This window comes from Echiichthys vipera, assembly GCF_963691815.1.
Source record: "Echiichthys vipera genome assembly, chromosome: 23".
Taxonomy (NCBI): Eukaryota; Metazoa; Chordata; class Actinopteri; order Perciformes; family Trachinidae; genus Echiichthys; species Echiichthys vipera.
The window spans coordinates 4,241,867-4,261,569 of record NC_139848.1 but is presented as its reverse complement, the minus strand read 5'-3'; the positions used below and the strand labels follow the sequence as shown (position 1 = coordinate 4,261,569).

Below are 19,703 nucleotides of genomic sequence, written 5' to 3'. Positions count from 1 at the left end.
GTGCTAAATCACAATTAGTCCTTGTACAAAACAAATACAGTAAAATAATAAGTTAGTAAACAATCATTTAAATTTTCAGTTGGTGTTTTAGCCACTGACTTTTCCACTAATTCTCATTCATGCATCTATATACTAATAATCGGTGTTGATAGAAGGAGGCTATGTCGGAAAGTTTGTCGTTTGGGCAGGGTGTAGGGACTAGACGTGAATGGCCAAAGATGCTGAAAAAGTGTTGCGGGAAAAGAACGGGAGCACGAAGATATAATAACATTTGAAGGAACACGAAAACACTGAACAGGTTTACTCAAATACGCAACGGCACAACACTGAACACATGCAATATAAGCGATAATGTAAATATAGGAAATGAGCACGAGAAGGGAGGCTCTAGGAGTGATACCATTGGCTTAAAAGGGTCATGTGATGCAGCAAAGAGCCATGGGTAGAGATTGGATTCGTAAGTAGACAAAGATGCAAATTAGGACAAAAGTAAAACAGTCCAATTTTTGTCTTTTCAAAATGAATTATCAAAATTTTGATAATTTGGCTACATCCCACCACACACTCTGCCGATAGCATCACTGCGCAGCTGTAATATGCAAATCACTACGTTCTACGAAGAAATTCTCAATCTTTTACAAGAACTTTTGAAAATACTTTGTAAATGATGCTCTATGACGCAGCACTGACAGAGAGAAAGAGAAAGCAATAGATAGAGAGAAAAAGAAGATTAACACAAGTTGTTCCTAATAAACATTCAACATGCTTCAACAGTTCTCTAAAAAACCTAATCAACAGAGAGTTTCTTTTTTTTTTTGTATTTAATTTGGCTCTCTGAAATAAAAATGAGCGCCCAACCCCTCCCTGACGTATAAACAACTTTTGAACCAGGGCGGGAGGGCGGTCAGGGTTTTCGGAGAGCCAGAGCCAAGAGTCCGAAGGGCTTCATCAGGGTTGTCTGCAGAAGTCAGTCATTGGAAAGGGCCAAACGGAGGAGCCAGGCAGGGATCTCAGGACGTGGTCATGGAAGATGGGTCGTTCCACATGGCCGCCACGTCTCTGAACCTGCAGGAGGATCATTGGAAAGTAAACAACAGGCCTGGTGCACATCCACATCTGTACAAGAACTTCTACTTTCTTGATCAGCTGCCAGGGTTTGAACCCACACACAGCCCTGGCAGCGTATCACTCCCGTTCTCCAACAGCTCCACTGGAAGCCAGTCAAGTCACGCCTCGCCTACAAGCTCCATGGACTCTCACCACAACACCTCACAGATCTCCTCCACCCCTACCCCCTACACTCAGTCACACTCCCTGCGGTCCTCTGACAAGGACCTGCTGGCCACCACCCACCCCCCGCACCAGGTTGCGAACTTTTGGGGACAGGGCTTTCTCTGTCAACGCTCCCACACTCTGGATAAGCCGCCCACTCCATGTCCTCTCCGCCCCGTCCCTGCCTATGTTCAAAAAGCACCTCAAAACATTTCTTTTCTCCAAGTCCTTTGGCCGCTAACCCCCCGCCCCCTATTGTTAAGCCACCTTGGGTACCATGAAAGGCGCTATATAAGTACAAGTTATTTTTATTATTATTATTATTATGACTTCGCCCCATTGAGCTCTGACCTTGCGTTGATGAGGTACTGGGCCAGGCTGATGTTGGCGGGGGTCCCTGTGATGGTGATCTGGCGCTCCGATGACCCTTCCATGGCGTTAGCAATTTTGATCTGCGCCCCAGACATCTGACGGATCTCGTTGATTTTGGTTCCCTGGCGTCCGATTATGCAGCCTATTAGCTGGGAAGAAAATGGGGGCGGGACTTAGGACGGACCAGAACGCATTTTCATATCATGCTTTATTCTTTCTTTGATGCCCGTGAGCACGCGGCAGTCATTACCAGCCTTTCAACTATAACTTTAATATTTCTTACAACAAGTCTTTCCCATTAAGGACATTCACTTTACAAAGCCAACTGCCTTTGGCTGTGCTTTATCTCGGCTGTGGAGAAGGAGAGAGTTCAATAGCTGCAGCTGATCTGCTGTCAGATTGTATCGCTGGAAGCTTCACAGGAAGCCACGTTAAAAGATAATAAACCCCCGTTTTTGGACATCGTGGTCCAATAACATTTGGGAATTTGTGCTTTGATAGCAGCGAGCAGTGTCATGCTTTGGTTCTGTTTCATACAGCTATTTTGGGGGATTTATAAATAAAGATATGTTAAGAAGTCATGATTGTAATCTCTGTAAATGGACTTAAATATTCCAGAAGAGTTAGGAGATATGATTGCATTGTTGCATTGGTTTTTATGGGTGTTTTCTACTTTAAGGTAACATTATATTGGCAGTGGCAGAGACAAAGTGGCCACAAACAATCAAAACTGCTAATTACGAGTTACAGTTTTTCTGCAATATTGTGTTTTATTTTTGAAGATTGTGCAAAATGAAGCCTGTTATCATCTCAAATGGATGAGGTGTCAGCGTTTAGATGACTCATCTTTCATTTCTGGTAAAGGTGTTGTTTGCAGTTTTGTTTAGAATGAATCCCAGTCAGGGAAAGAAGCACTTGACGATTTACACATTATGACAAATGTACTCACATCATTGGGAATGGTGAGTTCATGAGTACTGGCCTGGTTACTGGCATCCAGACCTGCTGCTGAACACAGGAGGCAGAACGAGAGAGAGGGAGAGAGAGAGAGAGAGAGAGATAGGAGGGAAGGAAGAAGACATAAAATAGAGTTTGGCACACAGAGGGAGTGAACAGAATTGATGAACTGTTAGTCCTGGAGCATTTTTCATTCCCTGGCTATTGACCAGTAGCATGTGTGTCACTGGAAAGTGTGTCTCAGCCCTGAGCAGAGCCTACACACTCACACTCTGTCTAAAACTCCTGAAATCACCTGACAAGTTGAATTCTACTTTCTAGATGGGGGAAAAACTTGCGTCATTAAAAGAGGATACTAAGGGAAGACCAAAAAAAAAAAAAAAAAAGAAACCTCAACATCAACAAGAGCAGACCACCAGCAGGCCATGTCATTGGCAGAGCACCACAGAGACCAATAGGAGAACGACGAGAAGAAGAAACAGAGAGCAAGGACAGAGACAGGAAAAGAGAGAGCGAGAGAGAGAGAGAGAGAGAGAGAGAAAGAGGAGGTAGAGAATGTGTTTGTCTCTACAGGTAAAAACGAGAGAAGGAGCTTTGGTAAAGAGGGTCGTCGTGTAGGTGGGTACGTACCAGGGAAGGCAGGGGTGGTCTGTCCGAGGGGGGTAAAGGGGGTTTGCTGCATAGCCAACTGGTGGAGCTTGCTCAACTGCTGAGGGGGGGAGGAGGAGGACAGCAGAGCTATGAGGTCATGTTAAAGAAACACACTTGCAAACGCACTCTCTCACACACACACACACACACACACACACACACACACACACAGGTCTGTCTGAAGATGCTACAAGAGTAGAGAGAGGATCTGAGGAGCAGTAACAACACAGACAGGTGAAGGACAAAGACCGAGAGAGAGGCAGAAAGAAGAGGAGGAGCTCATAGAGGACTTGGTCTGAGACTGGGGCGATGCAGAGTGATGTTTCACTCTTTACTGAACTATTATCGATGTAGTTTCCTCTCAGCTGTGTACGAATGACACCAGGAGGCTGCGACTGCAACAGGAACATTCACAGTTGGAGATAACGGGGATATTTGGGAACGCTGGCTTCATTTATACGAACTGTATTAATCTGTCAAACATGTGTGCAGACATAAAATATGATGATCAAACAGGAAACCAGCCAACAAAAGAATGATTCAGGGTTTGTTAGGGTCTGAAATATCATGGGTTGTTGCTCTAAAGTGAGGAAGGGTTTGTTCCAGGTGTTTAATAATAATAATAATAATTATACAGAGCGTCTATATCCCCTCAGTAGAGCACATGTATGCAGCGTGTTGTGTTCTAGAGAAATGGCGTCTCATTGAACCGTGTTCACAATCAGAAATACTTTAAATGTATGTGTATATGAATTGTTGGGTCTATGTAAATCATAAATAAGTCATAGAGTGTGGTCTTTACCTACTCTGTAAAGTGTCCTGAGATAACTTCTGTTATGATTTGACACTATGAATAAAATTAAATTCATCTATATGTGTCCTGTGATAGACTGGCGTCCTGTCCAGGGTGGACCCTTATCGTTATCAGTAATAACGTCAGATTATCACTCAAATTTCTATTTCATGTTTTAAAACAATGGGTCCCTGAGTTGCCCAGACAACCAGTCAGCACCAGTGAAAAATATAGAAACAGCATCAGACAGGCTAAGAATTATACGCTAGAATAGATCAGCTTCGACTCTTGTTTGAGGTTTTCCAGACTCTTGCCAAACCGGGCTCTCGTACTTGACTCCGGACTAAAAGTTGAATAGAGACTTTTTGGAAGTCTTGCACTCTTGGGGGGGGGGGTGGAGCCGATCCCAGCTGACACTGGGCGTTAGGCGGGGTACACCCTGGACAGGACGCCAGTGTTAGGGTAACCTAACACGTGCACGTCTTTGGACTGTGGGAGGAAACCGGAGAAAACCCACGCAGACACGGGGACAACATGCAAACTCCACACAGAAGGGCCCTGCATGTGGGTGAAGTGGTTGGTTTGGGATAGCTCATATGAGTGTTATTGTTTCTTTCTTGCTGTCAGCTTTATGTAGTTTGAAGACGTAAAACTTCCTTTTAAAAGCTAATTCATCACAGTTAAGACACACTCATGGTCGTCTGTATAATATCTGTTGTTTGTTTCTGGAGTTTTGCAGCAAAAATAATTATCAAAGTATTTCTGATTCTGATTCTGATGTTGTCTTTCATTCCAAGTCACATCGTCACATGGTGAGGAGTTTGGAAGTGAACGTTTTTAAAACTCTCCCTCGCGTTAAAGGGCAACTCCATTATCTTAAATCCGGCACCGAGGCGGCGTCACTGTAAAACTCCAGTCATTGTTTTATTCCCGATTCTCGTCTGGTTCTGATTTTTGTCAACTGACATTTAAGTCTTGAATGTCACAACGCTTTTTAACACAGCAACAGAGAAAGGTTTGCAAAATGGCCTCAGTTGCAACTGCATCACTATAAGTCTGTAACTTCACGACAGACAATGAAGTTCCTGTTTATTGTTCTATTGAATTAAAGCAGCAGCCAGCAGGCCAAGCCCCATGAGGTTAAACGCCAAACAGAGGGCGAGGAGGCAAGAGTCAGAGAAGTTAGAAGATGTAGGAGTCACATATCAGAAAAAAAGCTCTATTAATATTAACAATTAATATTAATATGGGTGGAAAGAGCCTGCCAGGCAGAGTTACGGAGAGTGCAGTGGGGACTGCCTCGTGGGGTTAGCACTCACGTCAGGATGTGGGATGGCGTACTGTCCTTGAATGGTATACGCCTGAAAACATGAGCAGAAGAGCGCATTGTTATCTTGTTACATTAGCGTGTAAGTGCACAAAACAAAGCTTTATCAAACACATTACTGTTCACTCTACAACTACGACCATTAACAACATTTGACATTTCTACAGTACAAGCACTACACAGACATATATATGTTTTTTATCTGTTAAGCTATTTATTTATTTATTTTAGCAATGTTACAAAAGTCATGCACTATAGATTAACTGTCATGTTCTGCTACTATTCATCAATCAGATCCAGTTGAATTAAATCAATAAGGGACAACTCAGACAGTGGGGAGGTGACGGGGAGGGGGGGAAACCAGACGAGTGGTCCTGAGAGGAGTAATATGACTTGACCTATTGGATGTGTGAGTTATTTGGGCCACAGAGGCCAGAACTGAGATAAATTTCATTTCATGAGCCAAGATGACAACCAGAGCGAGACTGTAACCATGAAGAACAACATGTCACACCTCTGCGTGGGCTCAGTCGAGGGGGAATTGAAACATTTTTTAAGAATAAATCCAGATTTAGGGATTATTTTGCTTTCTCAAGGATGTCCCATACAGAGATAAAAAGGAAAATAGAGTTTAATATACATGTGTCAACAGCTTTCCTGTTAATAGCTGAGAAAAACAATAATAATAATAAGATCTATAGGATAATCCTATAGAGCCTTAAAGGTCCAAAGAAGCATGCAATTAATCCACCTTTTTTTAATGAATGATAAGTTGAAGTTATGTACCAACCAACATACCAATATCTATCTATTTCCTGCCTTTTAATGCTTAATTGTGAGGATTTGATCATTTTATTCTCCCCCGGTGCAACACTGAACGCCGGAGGAAGTCTTTTCTTCCGGTGGCCATCAGACTGTATAATTCATCTCCCCCCGGTCAGGTAAGGAACAGTGGAGACACTGTGTCCTGAGCAAATGTCACTTTATATCATCACTGCATCTCTTTATTAGTTGTACTGTAACTTAGTTCAGTAAGAAACGCTGCTACACTTTAACACTGTTATCACTTATCGCTCCTTATCACTTATTTAGTTTGTACTTATTTTATTTCATATGCTGCTAAACTGCACGCTGCGTATTGTTGTATATTGTTTAAACCTGCGTTTCACCACAATGTCTGTTGCACTCTGTCACATTAGTTATTGTTTGATTTATTTGACGTTGATGTGATTTATGTTTTTATGCTTATTGTTATTCTGATCCTTTCATCTTTGTGTTGAAACTGTTGCACAATCATTTCCCTCGGGATAAATAAAGCTTCTTGAATCTTGAATTTGTCTTATGCGAACGTAAGAGTGATATTTTTGGTGGTTTTCTTTGATTTAAAAGTGATTTAAACTGAATGTTAAGGGGAAATAATCTCGTCTGAAAAGCAGCTGATGAGATACAGGATGAGGCCTTTAGCGAATTAATTGACTGGATCAAGGTTAAATCAGTCAGCTATGATTTTGAATAAGTTGGTAACTCTCTAAATCCCTGTTTATCTCCTGTCATTCACACCCAGTCCACTAGTTGGCCCTAGTGACTTCTCCCTCCTGCTGCGGCCTTCTGTCTGAACACCTGCTTCCCTTTAGCCGGCTCTGCTGCTCTCTTGTGTTGTGTTTGTCTGTTGCTCTCCTGCCTGGGTCACTTCTGATCACCTCGCTGTTTAAGACAGTTTACCTCATGAAGCACGACCAAGGTGTTAAATATCTGCTTTTGGCTCCAACAGATGTGTTAACCTAGACCCCTGCACCAAACTCTAGGTCTGTCTTGTTAGGTTAGCTTGCATGATGGCAGTCCAGCATCATGAGTTTTAAGGGTATGACTTTTATTTTGGCTCTGTGAGTTTAGATCGTACAGTGCTTTTGATTCAACTTTAGCATTTGGTGAGTTTTGTTTTTGCTGTGTCTGTTTAGGAGGATCACTGAGTCAAAGCAAGGATGTCTTCACCACCTCTGTTCTCATCAGTTAACAGGTGAGTTTGCTTCCCATTCTGTGTTAAAGGGATATTTTCAGCTTCACACTTGTATTTTTGGGTTTCTTCTTGAACATTTTACATGCTTTAATGTTCAAAACCCACATTATTTCCCTCATATTGTCTGTCTACCTATACCTGTATACCTGACTAAGACCCCTGCTTGAAAAAGTGCAGTCTGCTCTGATTGGTCAGGTATTATAGTTATGACATGGCAATCGTACAGGAGTCATGCAGGCTTGTTTTAAGGCCCAGTTTCTGAATATTGGAGTGTTTTGATACTTTTACATTATTCATATAGCACCTTGATCTGCTTTCTGATGAAAAAAGACATAAAAATCTCACTTTTTACAGTGTGGGACCTTTAATGACTGTCATTTGTCCCAGTTCTGGTTTGAGTGGCTGCAGATGATGGGTGACAGTAAAACAGCAGTGATGGTTTCATGCTAGTCAGGAGTGGAGCGGGGCAGTGAGGGAGGGAGGAAAAGTGAGAAAAACCTGGTGTGACACTAACAGGCAGTGGCTGGTGCTGCAGTAAGAGGCTGAGGTTGGCTGTGGACGCCCCCAGTGGGTCTGCTCTTACCTGGCCACCTGAAAAAATGACAGGGGTGGAGGCAGGCTTGGGGCGGTAGGGGATGGTGGCACCTTTCGGTGGGGACTGAGGAGAGCAAAGGAGGAGAGAGTGGGGGGGGGGGGGAAGAAGGGTGAGATGTGGAGAGAGTGTTAGAACAGAAAGAAAGAAACAGAAAGAGAAAGAAAGAAAAGACGCTGCATAAAGTGAAACCAAGAGGGACGGTGCCTTAGGGAGGACGACCTGTGACACTCACACAAAAGTGCTCTTGACTGTGTGTTCATGCTGACATGAAATGTCCAAATCGTGGTTCAGTGCACAACTAAACTTGGATTTACCTGGAACATCACTTTCAACTGGATAATGATGACTCTACATACTGTGTTTTACATTTCCTCCACACTCTAGAGACTTACAGTCATGTCACATATGTCCTAGTATCCATGGCTGGTGCCATCATGAAGGCCCATTGGAGAACTGGCTGTGCAGATAGTTCAAGTTAATGGTGCAAGAAAAAGAGAGACAACTACAACGTGTGTAGCCCTTTGATCCAAAGCATTAGGACTTATATGCTGAGTCAGCTGAAGGGTAACAAACAGTTGGGTTCAGGCTAATTGTGGCATGTACCTATGGACCAGTATGGCTAGTTTCTGCTTGATTTGTGACTGTTGCCACATGTAGCTGGGAAAAGTATTAACAGTAATACAATGCAGGGTATAAGACACCAAAAACAATCAAATGCATCACTTATTATATAGCAGAGGGCACAGGATTTGGTATTTTATGATCACTTGACAGAGCAAATCAAACTTTATACAGTTTTCACACATCACATACACGAGCGAGTCACAGGAAGTGTGTGACTTTTCCTTGGCTGAAGGAGTTTAACTGTAAATGATCTGCTGTATCTTCCATATCAGGCGTTTTAATCACAACACATGTCCAGTTTAAATAATGTACCCCTTCATTCCCCCCCTCCCCTCCCTTCCAGACTCTGCTGTACCTCGAGCATCACCACACATATCTGTTTGACACACTGGATGATGGCCTCTGGAGCTCCTGAGATCGTCACTGCTCTCTCGGTGGAGTTGGGGAGCATGTCACCTGCGACCTGGACCTGAGCTCCTGTGGACTACAGGTAAGAGGAACATTTGTACTAGAAAATGGAGGTTAAGCAGCAGGATTTAACCTTAAATGGGACTTATATGAGATCTGTAGAATCTCATATTTAGGAAGACTTTAAGACTCTACCTCTCTCATTTCTTTAATTTTGGAGCCTCCTTTGCCAATAAGAGAGCCACACTGGCTGGCCGGGACAACAAGCCTCAGGGTGACAGGGGGTTTACTGGTGGCTGGACTGTTGCTCATAGAGTTGATTATATCCTGAGGGGGAGGAAAGAGCAGATGTTATCACACAAAGGCATCAGCTACTGTACGTGCAGTGTTGGCTTTGGAGAAATCAACCTTCACCTTTGTGCAGCATTAGAAAGTGTAAAAAAACTCACGGATGGGTTTGAACATTGTAGTTCTGCTGCTTTGCATGTTTACACGTTGCTGCTTAAGGATAAATACTACGTTTAGTAGACTTTGGTTTGGGCTGGCTGGACCTGTCCAGATACAGCACTGGTACTGGCCCACTTTCAAAGGGTGCTGCAAGGTGAGATCAGCACATTTCTGTCCTACATAACGGAGCCAAGGCTGCTTTGTATTCCACTTGGAGACGAGTCAATACGGACGCTAAAGCATATGTGGGGGAGTGTAACATCATGGCTCTTTATACCTCTACTTCACTACTTTTCAAAATGGATGTTACGTACTATGAAAAGCTTATAAAGTATGTTTTGTTTTAGATTAAACTACGCAATATAATATGTATGATTGACTTAATCTTGAATTTGAAGTCAGCTTTCATGCCAAACATTTCATTATTCCAGATTCTCAAATGTGAGGATTCACTGCTTTTTATTTATTTTGACAACGTTAATTCTTTTGAATCATTTTGAGGTTTTGACCAAACAGCAATCAATCAGATTTATAAATGTAGGAAATCATCAGCAGATTTATCCAAAATTAAAATGCTCATTACACCTCAACCAACTACAGCAACTCGGAGTAGAGCCGCTGCTCCTTTGTGTTGAAAGGAGCCAGTTGAGGTGGTTCAGGATCATCTGGTAAGGATGAACCCTGGGCGCCTCCCTAGGGAGGTGTTCCAGGCACGTCCAGCTGGGAGGAGGCCTCGGGGAAGACCCAGGACCAGGTGGAGAGATTAGATCTCCACACTGGCCTGGGAACGCCTCAGGATCCCCCAGTTAGAGCTGGTTAATGTGGCCCGGGAAAGGGAAGTTTGGGGTCCCCTGCTAAAGCTGCTGCCCCTGAGACCCGACCCCGGATAAGCGGTCTGCAATGACTACATTTACTTTGAATACTTGAAGTACATTTTTCCTATTATACTTTTACTTAAGTTGCATTTTCAGTGCATAAATTGGAGTATTTTGACATTATGGTTTTAGTACTTTGACAAAAGTAAAGGGTCTGCACTCTTCTTCCACCACTGTAGTAGTCCAGTGCTATTGATTGATCAGTACGGTACTTTGTAGTTTTGAGCAGATGCGTGTTATACCTCCTCGAACTTGTAGGCTATCATGGCGAAGGCCTTGAAAATAGCATCTGTTGGCCCGGTGATGGTGACTATCCGCTCTGGGCAGTTCCCCTCTGAAATGTTGATCCTGGCGCCGCTCTGTAAGGGTCAAATAATATATGATTATGAGACAAAAACAAATTAAAAGTACTAGAAAGTATATAATAGTATTTGCAGGGGGGTTTTACTTACGTCTTCACGCATTTTTTTCACTGTTTCTCCTTTCTGGAAACACAGGAAAGGAAACATTATTAAGAAATGTCCCCCACAGGCGTTCGGATGCTTTACATGCTCTGCTTGTTGTGTCTGTGATAAATACCTTTCCTATGATGCTTCCAACCTCCTGCAGAAATGCAAACAAACAACGTCAGGTGCATATCATGCCGTGGGGGGAAATGATCTATTTTCTTCTGACGGGTAATTGGAAATAAAAGCAAAGACGTTCCAGAACAGCCGAGAGCCTTTGTGTGTATGTGTGTGTGTGTGTGTGTGTCTGTACCTTGCCGTGCATCAGCAGCCTGATGGTGAGGGTCACATTCAATCCACCTTCTGATTGGACCTTGATGGGTTCCATGTTGGGATTGGATGTGAAGGAAGGGGCGTGGTCACGTGAGAGAGGAGTTCAAGGGCCAACGCGTATGTGAAGGTGGAGTCAGCCAACCGGTCACCTGCCAGACGAGACGGAAACAAACACACCTGCTCAGACTGGGTTTCATTTGCTTCTGACACTTTTAGAGAGATAGTTTGGTTTCGTCATTGCAGCCGGGGACTCTCTACCTAGAATAGTTGTGACATCACAACCGTACAGGAAGTCCTGACGGCTTGTTTAAGGTACAGTTTCTGAATACGTGCGTGCATTTCTCTGGATTGAGCGTTTTCACTTCCACTGTGTTTATATAGCACCTTGACCTGCAGTGATGAATACATTAAAAACATTTAAATCTCACTCCTTTCAATTATTCTATTCACATTCACCTTAAGCTGTTAGCATTTTTAAGTCTTTACGTCTCTCTTTTGAGTAGGATGACTGGAATAATGCATGAATGTATGAAATGCTTCTTGTTTTGATGATCGCCAACCGAGAATGTGGGAAAAACCCGGGTTTACTGTGTAGTAAGTGTTAAATATTCACCACTAAAGTACAATATCAACCTATATAAACGAAGCATCAGACTCGTTTTATATATATATTTATATACATACGTTTGAGTCCGTCTCTCAGTACTTTGGGACATCCCTGTTCTGATGTAAATCTTTAGAAATAGCACATAAACATTTAGTTTCACTTGTAAAAAAGACTTTGTTTATAAAGCAGCTGCTCACTGTAGTTTATAGCAAATGTCACTCAAACAGGAGTAAATGGTGCATTAGTGGGGGTCTATTTTTAGCTGTGGATTAATAAACATTTGGCGATATTGTGGGAATTTCTAACAGCAGGCGAAAGAGTGTGATCATGGTTATGAAGGAACACGTCACCCAGGACCAGGTGGAGAGATTAGATCTCCACACTGGCCTGGGAACGCCTCAGGATCCCCCAGTTAGAGCTGGTTAATGTGGCCCGGGAAAGGGAAGTTTGGGGTCCCCTGCTAAAGCTGCTGCCCCTATGACCCAGTATTTACAGTGACATTATATTCACTGCTGCTTTTAGTCTTTTCTGTATAAATATGCGGAAAAAACGCCACTAATTCTTTATGTTTGATCTTGTCTAAATGACCTGGACACTTTGCCTTAAATTGGGTCTTAAAATCTAGTTTAAGACACTTCATTATTTCAGGTTTGAGCCATTTGTTGCACATTCCTCCGCATTATTAAACGCAGTCAAAAGTGCACAGAAAGAGAAGATAGCTGGGGACCGACGTATGACCTTTGACCCCGGGTAAAAAACAATATTCTTGCAAATGTAAGACGATCAAATGAATGGTAGGTTGTAAATGTGCTCCAACAATCATGTGTCTTGTCATGTCTACAAAGCCCTCTGCAGTGCACAACAGATGAAATGTAGGTCAGCATATGTCTCCGCAGTAGCACAAGATGAGCCATCCGACGTTGAGCGCTGTATTTATTTTTATCAAGCTCATTTCAGCTGCAGCTCATCTAATTCTGCCTGACAAGTGATGTAATGAGTGGAGCCAGACTTCGGTGCAGAGAGCGACCACACGAGGGCGCCGCAGTCCTGACGCTGGATCTGTCATAGGATAGGGATGCTCCTTATAATCTGGGACACATTAGAAACTTTTTTAGTGAATAAATCAATCAGAAGGCATATATATATATATATATATATATATTATGTTATTTAAAGGGTGTCAGGTTACCCAGCTTTAGTTTATGGCTCTAAATGAAACAAAATCTAAATGATTGAGACTAAATTTGAATAAATGATGCTGTTTTATTAGAGAGTGAAACACATTTAAAGTGTGAGGCTGCAGGAAGTCAGTCTTTTAAGTGGAAACAATGGTTGTTGATGATGAGCTTGACTTCTCAAATGATCACAAATGATTGCAAATAAAGAATAAATTCATACCGGCAGATTCTGAGGGAACAAGGAGGTAAAAATGACTTGTGGGGGATCAAAATTAACTCTGAAAATGTGAATTAAAATGAATTAATATCGTATATTTCCTATTTTTTCTTCTGTGCCAAAAAACAGAGATGCAGGCAGTCACATCGGTGCAAGAATATTAAAACAAAGGGATGAGTTTGCTTCAGAAAGCTTCATCAACAATCACACTTATGCTCCTAAAAGACAATACTTGGAGATCTGAAGCAGCGGACCTTGACTGAAGAGACACTTCATCAGATGCACTTTTCCTTCAACTATTAACTAATTAGCTAAGTTAAGTTTACAGTTATGAGATAATAAACAGGAATATCTGAGTCCTGTTTGAACAGCTTCCCTCCCCTGAATGTTTCTGGCGGCAGAAGGAAAAATAAAGCATCTCTCTTGTATCGATTGGTGGCTCAGCACCGTGTTGGTCTACAGGGGGATTATGAAACAGGAGGTGATACTTTAAAGCACTGCTGCAACATTACGTGGCATGAAATGCTTTTATAATGTGTAAAAATAGATGTTGAACTACTGCAGACCACTTCAGTGCTTTAAGCAAGTTTCAGTTTAATGCAAATACAGATGCAACTCAGACGCTGCAATTTATTATCTCCAATAATGGATTCATTGTTTGGTCCAGAGTGCTCGGTTAAAAGCTTCTAGCGGTTTGTTTTGAATGCAAAAAGTCGGAAATTCAAAGATATTCAGGTTATAATGACATAAAACAGAGGAAAGCAGAAGGTGGACTTAAACATACGGAGCGTTTAGGGAAAGTAACATAAAGAAAACATGGTAGACTTGGTTGATAAGTAACAGATACACAAACAGTGAATCCTCATTGTCTTAATGACACTTGAGTAACTGATTGTTGGTCAGAAAATAATGAAAAAGACTAAAATAACCTCTTTTTTGGTCCTTTTTGTCAACTGTGAATTCACGTTTTATCTATTAAATTAACTATTTCTACATCATGTAAACACACGGTCTCATGTATGCCTTTAATCCTGAAAAACTATATTAATTATTGTCATTTTATGTTATTTTCATTGGCACTCAAGAACTGATTCACCAAGATTAAACCACTTCCCATGTAAACTGTTGTTCTTATAGTTTAATATCTTACACTTCCTGATGTATTGGTGTGTATGAACAGTAAAACAATGTGTTAACAGCCTTGTGTCACTGACATTTGTACAGTTGTATTTTGTGTTTGTGCTGAAAAAATGAGCCACACACGTGGAGTCTGGACACTTTAAAAGGTGCTAACTACAGTGTGAAAGTCAGGGGAAGGGACCCTGGACTCCAGAGCACTGAACGGTTAATCAAACAGTTGCTAGGACTCTTCAACATAACACGAGTTGTTTAAGTATATGTAAAAAGAGCGGCTGTTCCATCATCCGCTGGCTCCAGAAATCACTCCTCCTCTAATCTACGCTGCATGTGCAGCTGAGGGATGTGGTGGTTGGAGGCCAGGGGAGGTTCGGGAGATAAGGACAGGGGATTCTGTTGCCAGCTGTCTCTCCAATCTCCCAGAGGAGACCAGATTACATAAAAAGCCTTAATCCGGGTTTAAGACCCAAGCCAGCGGTGCAGGTCCTCTCCAGGGGCAGGGCAGGGGAGGGGGGGCAGGGAGAAAACCCTCCAAGATTGACGACAGGATTCAAGCTCACGTTGATGGCACTGACTTCATCCCCTCTTGGAAGTGCTTTGAGGAGAGGTTTCTACATAACATTCCTTTCCCATTTACCCTTTTATTTTGTGACAACGTTGAGAACTTTCTACATCCTCTCTCGCTCTTTCACAATAACGTCCCAAGAGCCCGTTCGCCTGTGATTAAAACACAAACTCTGCTGCAGATTTAGGTCAACTAAATCAAGTCTGTAGGACCTCGGAGATGAACGAGGTCAGCGTTAAGAGCTGCGTTTTGAATCGTCGTCCTCCCAGACTGTGTTTTGCTCATACATCCTGTAGCATAATAGAAGTAGGTCAAGGCCCCGTGAATCATTTGCCCCAATGGGCGAAAAAAGCTTCCAGCAAATTGGCAGTTTTTTATTTTAAGGCCTGAATTTAATGCTGCGGTTTAAAAGCTACTAAACATGCTAAAAGCTCCATTTTTTACTTAATGTCCTGCGTCACTACTCATACAGAATATTGCACATGCATTGATTTTTATTTTATTTGTTTTAAATGGTCCTCTGCGTCTCTGCGTCTTTGTTAATCAGACAGGAAGTTGGAGAGGGGGACATTCAGAGGAAACACAGAGGGATAGCAGGGAATTTTTTATGACATCTGATGGGGAAAGTGGGTCATGCTCGGTGTTGCAGTGCTGCTAGCCTCCTCCTCTATGGCGGCTATTGAATTAATCACGCTTTACGCTCGGCTGGACAACGCAGTGCACAAAATGGCTCCCCCTCCTCTCGCCTCCCATCTCTCCCTGCGTCTGCTCGGCGCGAGGCACAGAAAAGACTTTTTTTTGCATCTCTCTAGAAGAACTTAAGGTTCTTTTTATATCTCTTTTATATACTCCGAACAATGAGGAGATGCTGCTCTTATGCAGAGCCACTGATGCGTGGATGATGCAAATACACTCAGCAAAGTTAAGGGGCGATATTTGACATGTGGAAGTGCATTTTGGTGATGTTTTGGCGAGGAGGAACGCTGCTAATACAGCACGTTCAAAGTATATCAGTGCTCTAACGGCATAAAAATGTTTGTTATTTCCCAACACAGAGGATCATCTGCCTCTCTGCTCTCTTGGCTTTGACAGGAAGGGTACAGGATACATGAAGGCATCTCATTACAGCATAGAGAACTGGACGCCTATCTCTCACTTTGACCTGCACTCCAGGCCGAGAGCGTGCACCGCTGCACAGCTAAGTGACCATCCACCCCTCTCACACGATGCACTTCCTCTGTCGGAAAGTGTCTTTAAAAGTGAAAAGAAACTCCAAAAATACCAAGAATTAGAGGAAAAAGTTCAAGACTTAGTTCTATACTGGCTCAGGGCCACCTTCCCTTTGTTGTTTGTTGGGATTTGGAAAGAATTTCTGCCCAATACATTTATTTATTTTGTAGATTTTAGATGCTTATGTGGACAAACAAGTCTAGCACTTATACATACATCATTCAAAAATGATGGATCACAGTTTGAACTGTGCGTATGATTCAGTGATCAGGTACATTTAGTCGATCACGACACTAAAACCCCCAAAAGCAACCAATATCTGTGCAACGGTTTGATTATCTGTATGAGAAAAGCATCTAACATCATTTTAAATAAAGTTTTCATGTCATTATACAATCAGTCAATCAATAGCTGACAGACAGAAAAACAGAGAGACAGACAAACATCTGAAATCCTGTAAGGGAAATCATTAAATGGACGGCCGGTCGTCTAATCTAGGCCAAAGCCGCTGTCATCTGTTCCATCCTAATCCACATATCTACAGATATGTCATTATGATGTTTTGATATAAAACCCTCCGTGACGGCCCTGCAGAGCCTGAGCTGTGAGGCCAAAACAACATCAATCTGCCACTTGAACAGCAACGGTTTTTTATTTTGTATGAATATGGAAGAATACAGAATATATATAAGTGAGCATCTTGTCTGTTTTGGGATCACAAGATGAACTGAAATGAAAAAGCAGCATGAACAATGAATTTTTGTCTTGAAAATGTGACATAAGGCACCGTAATGCTTTACTTTAAAGGAGTTCTCCTTAAAGGAAACCCACTTGTCATTCTTTATCGCCAATTTTCTTTTTGCATTTTGAGGAAAGCCAGTCAATGGTCCTGCTGATCAGACCCTTAAAATACTTAATGGATCCCAAACTAGGTTCATCTGTCCCACCCTGAGCTCTGTGACCTATCACAGGATATAAAGATGCATTCCTGTGCTGTATAAACAGCAGCGTTCTCACTCCCATAAGCGGAGTCATACTGTAAATTAGAGATGAACTTTAATGTAAGTCCAGTTTGGAGAAACGGTTTTCCAGTGAATGGATGGTGACTCAGAGATATTTGGTCACATGCAGAGCGAGGCCGGTTACTGTCAGGGTAAAAGGGCACCGCCAAACTGCACACAGCGACCAAATCACCTGGAGAGAAAGGACTTCTCTGCAAATACAAGCACCTTTCTAATCACCTTGTTAATTTAAGCATTTACTGATAAAAGAGTGGCAGAACAGAAGACTTAAGGCAGATAATGAATTGGACCTACACAAAAGGTTTGCTCGTAATGAAGTCAATATGTTCGACCCACGTCTGGGGAGGATCTCCTAACGTACATGTTTGTGCTCCAATTACGGGTGAACAAAAGGGAAATTAGCGTGCATGTAGGGCAGCGGGGGGGGGGGGGGGGGAGGGCACAGAGGGTGACCTCGTTGATCCATATGTTTTTTTTCCCCCAGATCCGTTCAATTCAAAGCGTCTCACTTCTTCTGCATGAGGGAACTTCTCACTTTCAGGCCTCTTTCAACTCGTTTCGGAGAGCGAAAAAAACCCTCAAAGTTTCTGACAGGGAAAGCAAAAGGGATGAGGAGCAGGAACGAATAATTGCCACCCTGTCAGAAATGCTGTCGGCACATCGAGCAGAGACGTCCTTAGGATCTGGCCCTCGGTTTGCTGGTATATGAGCAGCTCTCGCCTCGTCTGGCGCAGGCTTTTGTTGTATGCGGTGTTGTGCGGTGGAGTAGAGGGGGGCGTCTACCCCATCGGCCTTCCTATACGCCACTATGACAGTGCTCCCAAGAGCTGTCAGCCCACATCAGCAGCGCAGCATCCTGATAGCTCAGCCTAAATCACAATCAAAACTGTGGCCACCACAACCAGCCCATTCAGAAAATGCAACGGGCATTTAAGACAGAGGGAGCAACTATCACCAAGTAGCTTTAAAAGTCCCTCAGAATGCTGGATTGGCGGGCGGGGGGCAGCGTAAAGGGCTTTACAGTGCAGGCAGCACCATGTTGCGCTGTGAATGCGGTGCTAAGAGCTGAGCGCTAAGTCGGCCATTTTAGATTTGCCACAATTTGTAATGTGAGATCACCGCTTGTCACAAAGTCATGGCTTCCATAGGCGAAGCTTTCGCCGAGCAGTCATGCATAACGGCTCCAAAGCACGTCCCCCCCCCCCCCCTTTTCTCTTTGGCTTACTGTCATTCCTGCCGCGGCCCCTTCGTCACTCACCCCTCTGTTTTAGTATCGTCACATACAGTAGCAGCATAGATTGGTGAGAACACCACACTTTCACTGCTTTTTTACCAAAGGAGTTAGTCATCGGTGTATTTATCGAGTCCAACGCAACGCTTGAGTTAATGACGAGCGACGTTTCCTATCCACGACCAGCGGAGAATAAGGCCATAAGCAGCGCAAATATTAGCATGACGATAATTGGAATAATGATCTTAGGGGGGGAGGAACTGATTTATTCATTCTCCTGACCATCACGTTATCAATCGCACACTAAAAAAGGGTCAATCCAGCTTTATAGTTCACAGCAGATAAACAGCAGTTCGTCCAGTTAGTGTGTTTTTTTCAGGGCTAATTGTTCAACAGTAAAATCAGTCATGCTTGAATCTAAGCCAAGACAATGAACACCCAAACAATGATGTTCAAGAGACCCCGAAAGCAAAATCGACTGCCCGTAAAATTGACTATTCTCCGGGGAAAACCCAAATATTTCCGCACTGCATGCAGTCGCCTTACTTAAGGATAACTTCCAAATAACGTTCACTTGATCTACTTCAGATAACTGAATCAGATAACGAGTCAGTAAGTCCGACTGTGTCACGGCTCATCATCAGAACAGTGATTATTCTTCACCGTGGGGAAGTTATCAAGGTAATTAATTATTGAACGCCATTCCCCGGCTCAGCAAGGACCTGTATTCAATGCAAGTTCTCAACAGTTTGATGCTACATGGAAGTCCAAAAACCATGTTTTCTAAAAAATAAAATAATAAAAAATCATGCATTTAAATACTAGCAATCCAGTAAAAACACATTCACACCTAAACCTCTTCTTTATAATCTTCAAAAGAGCCTTAAATAGAGAGTTTACCTTTCTGTAGCGCAGGATACCGTAGATGACGACCACGTTCGGCGTTGCAAGATTAAAAATCGCAAAGGAGAATATTTTTTTCCCCCTCTTCCTTTCGCTCTTCCCAGGACAATCTCTGGCACCCTATTGGTCCGTACCACAGGGTCACGTGAGCGACCGGAGGAACACGTGACGCTTCTCGAAATTATATGATGAAACAAACCCGACTGGCATCCTCAATGAGCACCGTTTTTGTTACTGTGGTGCGATGCTCCATTTACCGTACTGTTGGGTGTCAAGTGTAAATAGGCCGTATGATGAGGCGTAATCTGGGTGACCATCACCCACCTCCCTATCGGCCGCCCCCCCTTCCCTCTGCTGCAACAAAAGGGGGGCATTGCCCAGTGAGGCAAGCGGGCATCGTGGGGGCACGTCTGGGGACGAGGTGATCTGAATCAGAAGTGTGGCCTGGGGGGAACGTATCTGTCCCAGGGGAGGGTCGAGCCCCCCTCAAATACAC

At 43.0% G+C, this 19,703-nt stretch overlaps 1 protein-coding gene across 2 annotated transcripts; it reads right to left on the bottom strand.

Annotated features, from left to right (window-relative positions):
* Positions 1 to 1,010: 1,010 nt before the first annotated feature.
* LOC310964493 (poly(rC)-binding protein 3-like) lies at positions 1,011 to 11,172 on the bottom strand (the record flags this gene model as incomplete). 2 transcript variants are annotated; one of them, XM_083937630.1, is made up of 12 exons in its annotated part: positions 1,011 to 1,065; positions 1,624 to 1,793; positions 2,594 to 2,646; positions 3,232 to 3,307; positions 5,365 to 5,406; positions 7,904 to 8,047; positions 8,964 to 9,092; positions 9,212 to 9,343; positions 10,581 to 10,697; positions 10,791 to 10,823; positions 10,918 to 10,941; positions 11,098 to 11,172. In XM_083937630.1, 12 exons carry the CDS (start codon positions 11,170 to 11,172, stop codon positions 1,011 to 1,013), a joined length of 1,050 nt encoding a protein of 349 aa, XP_083793756.1. The 2 variants fall into 2 exon arrangements, with proteins under 2 accessions (XP_083793756.1, XP_083793757.1); XM_083937631.1 differs by having other exon boundaries at positions 3,232 to 3,310; positions 7,973 to 8,047.
* Positions 11,173 to 19,703: the final 8,531 nt, after the last annotated feature.